This window comes from Cyprinodon variegatus, unplaced genomic scaffold (assembly GCF_000732505.1).
Source record: "Cyprinodon variegatus isolate N-32 unplaced genomic scaffold, C_variegatus-1.0 Scaffold678, whole genome shotgun sequence".
NCBI lineage: Eukaryota > Metazoa > Chordata > Actinopteri > Cyprinodontiformes > Cyprinodontidae > Cyprinodon > Cyprinodon variegatus.
Window position 1 is genome coordinate 457818 of NW_015151131.1, and position 9805 is coordinate 467622.

The 9805-nt window shown below is 37.9% G+C and overlaps 2 protein-coding genes across 4 annotated transcripts; one reads left to right on the plus strand and one right to left on the minus strand.

The window, feature by feature from the left end:
• Positions 1-227: 227 nt before the first annotated feature.
• cdkn3 (cyclin-dependent kinase inhibitor 3) lies at positions 228-3718 on the plus strand. Of its 3 annotated transcripts, none has more exons than XM_015394214.1 (8): positions 228-334; positions 659-754; positions 1114-1169; positions 1242-1286; positions 1485-1707; positions 3122-3153; positions 3234-3337; positions 3416-3718. In XM_015394214.1, exons 2-8 carry the CDS (start codon positions 675-677, stop codon positions 3500-3502), a joined length of 627 nt encoding a protein of 208 aa, XP_015249700.1. In that variant the 5' UTR covers positions 228-334; positions 659-674; the 3' UTR covers positions 3503-3718. The 3 variants fall into 3 exon arrangements, with proteins under 3 accessions (XP_015249700.1, XP_015249698.1, XP_015249699.1); XM_015394212.1 differs by having other exon boundaries at positions 3413-3715; XM_015394213.1 differs by having other exon boundaries at positions 299-317; positions 3413-3716.
• A 210-nt stretch (positions 3719-3928) lies between these two features.
• cnih1 (cornichon family AMPA receptor auxiliary protein 1) lies at positions 3929-9799 on the minus strand. The gene is made up of 5 exons (XM_015394204.1): positions 9793-9799; positions 9489-9536; positions 6877-6989; positions 6640-6783; positions 3929-4933 (listed from the first exon to the last, which is right to left on the minus strand). The coding sequence occupies exons 3-5, from the start codon at positions 6945-6947 to the stop codon at positions 4906-4908; spliced, it is 243 nt and encodes an 80-aa protein (XP_015249690.1). The 5' UTR covers positions 6948-6989; positions 9489-9536; positions 9793-9799; the 3' UTR covers positions 3929-4905.
• Positions 9800-9805: the final 6 nt, after the last annotated feature.

The following is a 9805-nucleotide window of genomic DNA, read 5'->3' on the forward strand; positions in this document are numbered from 1 at the left end:
TTTTTAGAAAAAAATTATTCTCTCACAATTTGATTTTTCTCAGTTCAGATAAAAAATCTCTTTTATTAATTTATATATATTGAAAAGAAAAATAAATGTAAAATTAAGGCTGGTTTTTCGTCTTGTTACTCCGCTCATCCTATTTGCCCAGGTTATTAAATCGAACGCCACTTTGCGCCGGTGACGTTTTGCTGTGGGCGGGGTTAGATGGACGTTCTTTGATTTGATTGGATGGTAGCTTTGAAGGGTGTTTTTTCAAATTGTAGTTTCTAAATTGCTCGGTTGTAAAAAAATTAGACAAGAAGAGAGCGAGAAAGGTGGAAAATACCTTAAAGTATGGAAATATATGTATATATATCTTAAGAACTATTTACTTTCTATGTCTGCTGTATGTATGATTGCTTTGCTAATTATTTAAACTGTTCAATTTGACGTAGAGTCCAATCAGCTAACGTTAGCATGTTAGCATGTTTAAAAAAATAAATAAAAATAGACTTATGTCTAACCTGTTTTGTTTCGTATAACTTATATATTCGTTAGACACGTTTTATACATTGTGGGAAAATATTAAAAATGATGCCTGATAAAAAGCAGACGGTTTAATTCTGCTAAATTAATTTAGAAATGATCTGATCTGAACATTGTGTTATTGTGACAGCTTTCTGTCTGCAGAAATGAGGACGACTGAGTTTGACTCTTCCTCTGAGGATGAGGAGTTGGATGAAGGACAGCTGACTCCGCTCCACATTAGCTGGTAAATGAAGCTCAACATGCAAAAGTTTTCATCCCCTTTCAGCCATTTGTTCCAACCTCAGTGAATTTCCAGTGATTTGATGCAGAAAGCTGTGCATAGCTGGGAGGTGGAAGGTTTGATCGAATTAAAAGAACATTTTTAGAGTCATTTGCATTTGAACTGAGTCCCTCTGAGTCAGTATTATAGTCGCCTCTCATTGAAATCAGCTTCTTCCTCCCTGATCTATCTTTATTATTAAATACATTGAGGTTTGTTATGATAAACTGTACAAAAAAAAGAAAAATAAATCATTTGAAATGAGAATTTATAACCAGCAGGTTTTAGCTCATGATGATGTAATGTTTCCACTTTGGTTTTAGGTTACCTCTGTCTATAGTTGAGTGCTCACAGTACCTGGGAATATGTGCTCTACCAGGTAACAATCCTGCTCACCTGAAATCGTGAGGACAACCAATGTTTGCATCGTAATACTTTCTCTTTATTCCAGGTTGCAAATTTAAAGATGTCCGTAGGTCCCTGCAGAGAGATGTTGGTGAGGCTTTAAATAATCTGCTCAGCTGGCAATTAATCACAAAATACATGAATCCTGGACGTCAAGTTCAATGTTTTATTTATTATTTTGTATTGTTTCTTTTTTTCTCTCCAAGCTTTTAATTAATATATTTAATTAGTATATATTTACAAAAAAAGGAAAGCCTGTTGATGCCCAGATTTTGCTTCCTGTTTTCAGATGAGCTGAAGAACCAGGGGGTGCAGGACTTGTTCGTCCTTTGCACCAGAGGGGAGCTTCACATCTACAGAGTCCCCACCCTCCTGGAGGTCTATGAGCAGCAAGGCTTCACCGTGCACCACACGCCTTTCCCCGACGGAGACGTCCCCGACTTAGAGCAGTGCTGCCAGATCCTGATGGAGCTGCAGCGCTGCCTTGAAAGCAACAGGAGGACCGTGATCCAGTGAGTAAAATCAGCACCAACATGGGTTTCCTTAAGGAGAAAAAGTAGCATTGGTATATGTAGAAGATGGGATAAAACCTTTGAATTCGGCTTTTCCAGATGTGTTCCAATACTTGGGAAAAAATACAAAAACTGGAACTTGTTAAAGAGTGATTGACAGCTGAGCTGCTTCATTGGGAAAAAAAAATAAAACATAGAAATGTTAAATAAAAAAAGAGTAGGAGCCCTGCCTCTCATGAACTAATGTTTGAGCTTCATGATGTACGGCTACAGGGAAACTTTAGCATTCTCAAAATATAAAAGTTTGAATTTAGATCTAAGGAACACTTTTTGAAGATTTTGGTTTTAAAGCCTGATTGTCAAAGTAAGCGAGTTTTTACACTTATAGTCAGCACGTCACGATTAGAGGAAATGAAAACATGAACGCTCGCTCCATTTCCTGTTTTGATCCCTTTTTTTTTTTTTTTTAGTTTGGGACCATTTCTGAAATTATTCATTTGAGTTTTGTTGAAGCTGCTTCAGCTGAACTTCAATAGACATTTCACTGAACTGCTATTAGACTAACTTTATTGTCATTTTGTATACTCAGTGTATATAAAACGGCATCACTTTGCTTACAGCTTATTAAAGTGAAATGAACATAACCATTTCTAAAGAGCAGTGATCAGAATGTAAACGTTGCAGGAGGAAAGGAAAACCAGTTTAAAAATAATGTTGGGCATTGATATGGAAACTTTCAATGCAGCGCAAAATACATATAATAATAACTTTGATTTATAAAGCGCCTTTCAGGACACCCAAGGTCGCTTTACAAGAGGTGAAGTAAGGGGGGGTAGGGACAGGGAGGGGGTTAGGAAGGGTAGGCAAGAGAGAAAAGGTGTGTTTTAAGGTGCTTTTGGAACTGTGTCAGGGAAGTTGCGGAAGATGCAGTAGAATAATGAGTTATTTCCTATTTAAAAAGAACTTTAAAGGTTTCATTATATAATATGAGGAGAGGTGATGGTTAGAGCATTGCACTTGGGTCCCACTCATTCCCACAGACTGCCACTCTGGCTCCCTGAGCAAAGACCCCCAATTGCTCCCCCATCGCCGCACAGTGGCAGCCTACTGCTCCTTAAGGGAATGGGGTAACTGCAGAGGTGAATTTCCAGTGTGAGAGTAAATAAAGTTCAATTATTTTTAAAATTCTTATTCTTTATCACTATTGAAGGTTATCTTGTTTGGTTTAACTGCTGATGAGAGGATCATGCTTTCCAGAGGCGATGAACAAACACTTTGATCCATCAGAGGTTGATTATCACCTCAAGTAGATTCAAAATGTCTACTGATGATGATATCTTTGTGTTATGGTCACCACTGAACCCTCTGCCTGTAAGTTTGGCGTCTAATTTTTATTTTTTCTTTCCCCTTTCAGCTGCTATGGAGGCCTGGGACGATCTGCTTTAAGTAAGGAGCGCCAACCTTTATGAGGCGATGTTTTCATTTAGCTTTAGGCGTTTTCTGTAACTCAGCACTCGTCTCCTCAGTCGCCGCCTGCCTGCTGCTCCAGCTCTCCTCGACACTCACTGCCAACCAAGCCATCGAGTTCCTCAGAGAGCACAGAGGGGGAAGTGCCATACAAACTGTGAAGGTGAGGCTGGATTTTGGGGATTTGTCTTAAGCTGTTTGCTTATGATTGAATGTTTTCTTTTTGTTTTTTTTGCAGCAGTACAACTTTCTGCATGAGTTTCGGGAGAAGTATGCTGCCTATAATGAGACCAGAGAGGCTCCCAATGGGCGATCGCTGTCTCGGTGATTCTGGCTAAAATGTTTTTGACTCAGAGAGGAAAAAACTATTGAATGAAACTCTTTCTTTTCTGCACCTCTAAGAGGTGAACTGTTAAAGAATAATATATTGCTTCTTTTGAGCTTTTAAATGAGCCAAAAGCTTAGATCTGGTTATTCCTTTGGATTAAATGTAACAATTTTCTTTTTCAATCTTCAGTGTCTTAATAAAAATATGGACTGTTAAATCTATTTATTTTCAGGTCAAATTGTTTTTTTAGATACTAAATAATAGTTAATCTATACTAGCAAATGTCATTCAAATATTCAGTACATTTGCCGTTATTGGATCTTTATTTAATCCTCAAAATGCTGGTAAATCTTTTAAAATTTGCTTTTTGTGTTTAAAGATCATAGATTGAAGAGTAGATAAATTCTAGGACTACATGGCAGAATAAAAAAACATTTTGATAATAGGAGTTTATTGTAGATTCAAATATTTTTTTCTTAAATCAAACAAAGGTATGATGCATATAAATGCCTGTAAAACTTATTCCCAAACCAGTGAAAAGTTGAGCTAAATGATCTTTACTGGACTAAATCATGTTTGGTGGAGATGAGTCACATTTCAGGAGTGCTTGACGTCACAAAGGGTAGAAAAAAATAAATCCAGAGATCAATAAATAGACCAGAGATGCTAACAATGAGGACTATTTATGTTCAAACAAAAAGAATATACAGTCACCAGTATGGCACATCTGCTGCTAGCTACTGAAGCGCTATGACTCTCTGAGCAGAAGAACTTCACGGTTAAATCCACCTTTTGCTCAACTGAGCAGCAAGGAGAAATTTACAACAGAAACCACTTCAACTCGTTTAACCTTTCTGGATTCAAAGGATGAAACTAAACATCGGACATGGAGAACATGGCGGAGTTGAAATATTTAAAGTTTTAATAAAAAAAAAAAACAAGACTGTTGGATATCTTTTCTGTTATTTCATCACTTCTTCAGCTACGATCTTATAGATAATAAACCAGGCGGTCTGAGAACAGCAGCTGTTAAACTTCAAAATTATACATGAAAAAACAAACAAGCAGAATAGATTCCCAGCTCAAATGGAAAACTAATTTTATCCAAACCAAACATTAAAAAAAAAATATACCAAAAACAAAAAAGGGGAAAGAGAAACTTGTCTGCGATTCCAGATTTGTGGCATTTGAAAGGAAATGCTGCAGCCGACAGTTTTTAGAGGCTAACAGTTTCCCAATGACTCTCTGCACTGTGAGTGGGTGATGGTGGTGGGGGGATGGGGGGGTCTCGTCCACTTGAAATGACTGGTGTTGCTCATCAGTGGTCTCCAGCAGGTCCAGTGTTCCAGCACTTGGATCATAGTGTCTGGTCATTACTGTAGGGGCAGATCCTCCTGACCTCTTTAGGAGCTCACCAGAACATAGATCATTCTGTACAAGAAAAGAGAGACAGAGAAAAACAGCGTTATACGTCAACAACTCAACAGTAAGATCGTTTTTTTCCAAATGTAAACTAGGGGTGCAGTTTTCCTCACTCTGACTAATAAATAATGATGTCGTATGCAGTTATGCTACCTGCAACAAAAACCACCTATACTTTAATCTAGGCCTAGGCAAAAAAAACTAATTTCAATAAATTTATTAAATTTTTGTTGTGGGTGAAAAAAAAAAAAGAAGAAATTAAATAACGGTGCATTTTTGGCTCCCCAGCGTTACTGTATCTGCAGGATAACTCTCAGGTTGCGGTTAGGTAAGCGGCAGCATCACATGAAACAGCAAAAATCATAACTACAGGTGAGTGAGAGGTTTGTTCTCAAAAAAGGAATAAAATCTGTCGTTTGGAACGGCTATGCTTAAAGGTCTCTAGTGTGCTGCAACTGCGGCCTGCTTTTCCGGAGGGGAAAATTAAAAGATAGTGATTTTCTTTTCTTTTTCTGAGTGGATCATCTCACTCAGTGGTCCTCCTAATTGTCAATCATTCTGGTGATATGCCTACATAAGGCCGTCCGATGTGCTCGTCCCGTTAGCTATCTTTTCCTGCAAATGCTCACTTTCAGGCGTATATCTGAGGTGAGCTATGGTTTCAGTCACTGAAGCTCAGCTTTCTCACCGCGGTCCTTTGAAAATGGCTGAAGGTCGGAAGAGAAAGTGTCTACGAAGTGTATGAGAAGAAAAGAAAGGCCTCAAAGGAGGCAGATATATACTGGAATGCTCTGCACGGAGAGCTCTCCTCGCAAAGCATTATGGGATTTGCTGTCACAGCGGCACCGCACGGTGGAGGAGGAGTTATGCGACCAACGGGAACCAATAAGCAGTGATCATCTGTCCGAACGGTCAAGCAGGGACACTTTGTGCAAAGCCACTGACATGGTGCCCCGTTTCTACTTATTGCTTTCTTTAAAGGTATAGCTGAGGAGTTTTTTGCAAATTTTTGAAAAGAAAAATTTTACTCAACTGTAAAAAGAAAAAAAAAAAAGCACATGCAAAACCCTGTACTCGCTCCAGAGAGGGAACGCCTATCAAACGTGTAAGAAAGAAATTGCAAATTTTAGAGCAGGCGGAGAAATGGGCTCGTGCACGCTCTGCTTAAAATTTGTTGTTTGCATCGTTCATACAAGCTTACTTTCCAAAAGAAGATTTGCCTTACGTAAACATTTCACCAGAACGATTGACAATTAGGAGGACCACTTATTTTACTGATCCACCTGGAAAAACAACGTCATCCACCATTAATAATTAGAAATAAAAAAAATTAAACATGTATAGGCCATATCGCCCAGCCCTAATTTACTCCAATTTTTAATGCAAAAACACATGAAAATGTAAAGAAAACTGCCATTATTTAAATGTATATGAAATGTGCAATTCTTTCATCATTTATTCCTATAGAAGCGATTCTCAAAATTATTCTATTCATTAAAATGAGTATTTAAAATAATTATTGCAAAAGTAATAATTCAAAATCAGTCTTTAAATGTTTTGTCACAGACTTGGAGCACCAAATATCTATTTTAAAATATATTTTTGCATCGTCATACGATATAATGAATGTACTATTTTTGCAGTACGGTGACAAAGTGGAGAAAAGGTCTGCAAGATTCTGTGCATTTTCTAAAAGATAAAGTAAATCTTTGTACCCATAGAGATAGTAGAAGAATGACAACAGGTAGAAAGCCAGTTTGCACCAGCCTTCTTTTTGACAATAGGCTAGGATGTCAGCATTCATGATGGTGGTTGGGTCGTAGAGGCCTGGGCAGCTCATCACCGGTCTGCTCACATACCTGCAGCACAGCACAACACAAACCAGTTCCTTTAAAAACACCGGCTTTTATTTCTATCTATGGAAAAGACAAGCGTTTGTTGGGTTCACTCACCTCCAGACGTGATACGCCAGCAGCGGCAGGTTGAGGAAGAGGGTGAGCCACTCAGCAGCGCACAGAAACATCACACAAAAGAAGAAATGGATGAGATACTCTGGCAGCACCAGCTGAAAACAGACGAGAGGGAAAGTAAAACATCAGAATGCAGCTGATTCACCTTCCTGTTCAGAAAAAAAGCTTCTAGGAAGCTAATAAACAACATTTAGAGGAGGATATGATGGGATGCTGCAGCTCCCTGCAGAGAACATGTCACATTTATAAAGAAAAACTGAGGTTGTTTTTAGCTGCAGTGAAATAATCCAAAAATGACAAAGTGAGACACTAATAACGAGCTGAGGTGTAATGTATTATTATTATTATTATTATTATTATACATACAATGAAGAAATATCAAGATCTATCAGCTGCATATTCTACTCTACTTTATGATCTGGGGAAAGAAAACAAACTCAGAATTATTGGCCAGAAAAGCTGCCAACTACATAGCAGCAGAAAACATAAAAAAAATCATTACGGTAAGTTGTTTTAAAAGTTTTATCCCCCTTCTTTGACACTGTGCATCCCTGTGTCTATCCAAAACGAATAAAAAGCTTGCTTAACAGGACACTGATGCATCTTAACGTTAATATTTCTGCAGTGACCACATGTCTGCACATCATCCCATGTAGTGACGACGCACTGCAGGAGAACATGCGGTGAGAGCGAGCAGCGTTGATGCAGCAGCAGCGTGGCTGAGGTCAGGGCACGTGGCGGGTTAAGGGGGCAGATGGGAGCACCACATGGAAGCCATGCATTTGGAAAAAAAAACAACAAGGAAACAGTGGGTGGAGCCAAGACGACTATCTATAGGAGGACAGGTGTGGGGAGAAGGGAGAGTGCAGAGAGAAAGGGGGGCTGTAATGAGCTGAAATCCTGCACTGCACTGCCAAATATGACAACTAAGAAAGGAAATGCTTCAAACGGGCTCAAAACCTGAACATATCACTACATCAGCGAGCCTGGCTTTTATCCAACTCCTCCTCCAATGGAAATGTGAACATTTCCAGCCAATGGGAGGTTTTAAATAGTGCTGAGCCGTAGAGTGGAGGGATTCTGCTGCCATCTGTTCAGAGCCACAGGTGATGGAGGTCAGAGCCAACACTAAGCTCATACACAGCAGCTTAGATCTGCCAAACAGGGACTTTAAGTGCAAAAAATAAAAAATAGGAAATATAAAAAAATTATCTAAAAAAAAAAAACAACCGTACAGAATTTGAAACTCACAGTATTGATCCAAAGATCCTGCTGTGATACTTCTGATCACTGAACTACTAGTAAAACCATAAGCAAACAAAGGGTAGATCAGAGTAGAGAATCATGCATGCTTTGAGCATTTGCAAGTCTTTTCAGTTAACAACGCCTCATCAGTAACCCTCAGTGGCTGATTCTTCCATCCGTACGCCCGCCGTTCATCCTGTAGCATCGCTAACAAACATCATCCGTTTGACAGAAACCATGTCCTGCTGAAGTATTCATTCCCCATTTATCGTCACATTTCCTCCCTTCAGACAAAGCAGTGGATTTTATTTGGATTTTTTATTTTATTTTTTTGAAATAGACCAAATCTGTTGCAATAAAATGTATCATTTCTGACTTTTTAAATAATTTTAAACATGCAAAGTTTAGGTATTCAGCTCCAATTTGCTCCAATATATCTTTTTTATTATACCCGCTACAACCAATTGTGTTCAAATTCACTTAATTTATTAATATAATGCCCTTATTTTCATTAATTAAGTCTAAATCCAGTTGTGCTATTACCCTCAGAACTTTTAACATATCCATCAGTCCAGTAGGGAAAAAAAACAACAGATGAACAACAAGTATATTTCTATGTTGTTGGCTTTTTTTGTAATTTTATTTTGTAATTGTCCCGATTAAAGGGTAGGGGAATAGTAATAATAATAGGTAAACAGAGTTTGCCATAACTGCACATCTAACAAGACGAGTCCGGCAACGTAATCCAACAGACTGGGAAGGACGAGCATCACCTGGACGATCAAACAAAGTTCATGAAAACTGGAGGAGCTGCAAAGCTCTGCGGCTCAGGAGTGAGAATCTGTCTTTAAGAAGATTTATTCTATGTAATCAGCACAGATTTGAAATATTTAAGAAAATAAAGGTAAGACCTTAAAAATTGATACAAAAAATGCTTTTCATTGAAACACAAACTAATGAAAAACAACAAAAAAAGGCTCCTCATGTGCAAAGCAGCAGCATGTGGTTCTACAAAGTACTGACAGCTATGATTTCACAATTAAGCTCAGGGCTGAGACTGTAAGGAGAGAAGATGTGATATTCGAGGGTGTGAATACTTTAGCAAAGCACTCTAATAAATACATTATCAAAGTTATAGCTGGCAATAAAAAAAAACTGCAATATTAAAAGTTATGATAACTCTAGAATTCATTCAAATCAAAGTGAAATGCTTAAAAATTTCAACAATAATATTAAAAACATAAAAAACAACTTGGGTTAGTTAACTGAAAAGACCTTAGCAAACACTTCACCGTGCAAACGACAAGACTAAGTTGAACTCAGCGGGCATTTTAGAAATTGGTACAAACCTTTAATGCAATTTTGACTCTTTTAATCTTTTTGACCTTTTCAATTGTCTTTTAGCCATTAAAAAAAAATAGGGCAAAAGAAGCAGATTGGGAAAAACAAATATAAAAAAAAAAGCATTAGAGTTTCACAGCTGACAAGATCACTCAATTAATAACAGGCAGGTTATTTAGCATAACAGTGCAGAGAAATGACAGAAAAAAGATATGTGGATAAAAGGTAGACTAAAATAAATCGGTAACAGGGCATATCTGCATGCGGTCATTTAGACAGGAAAGGAAAAGGAGGAACAGTAGAAACACTCACCGGATTTAAAGTG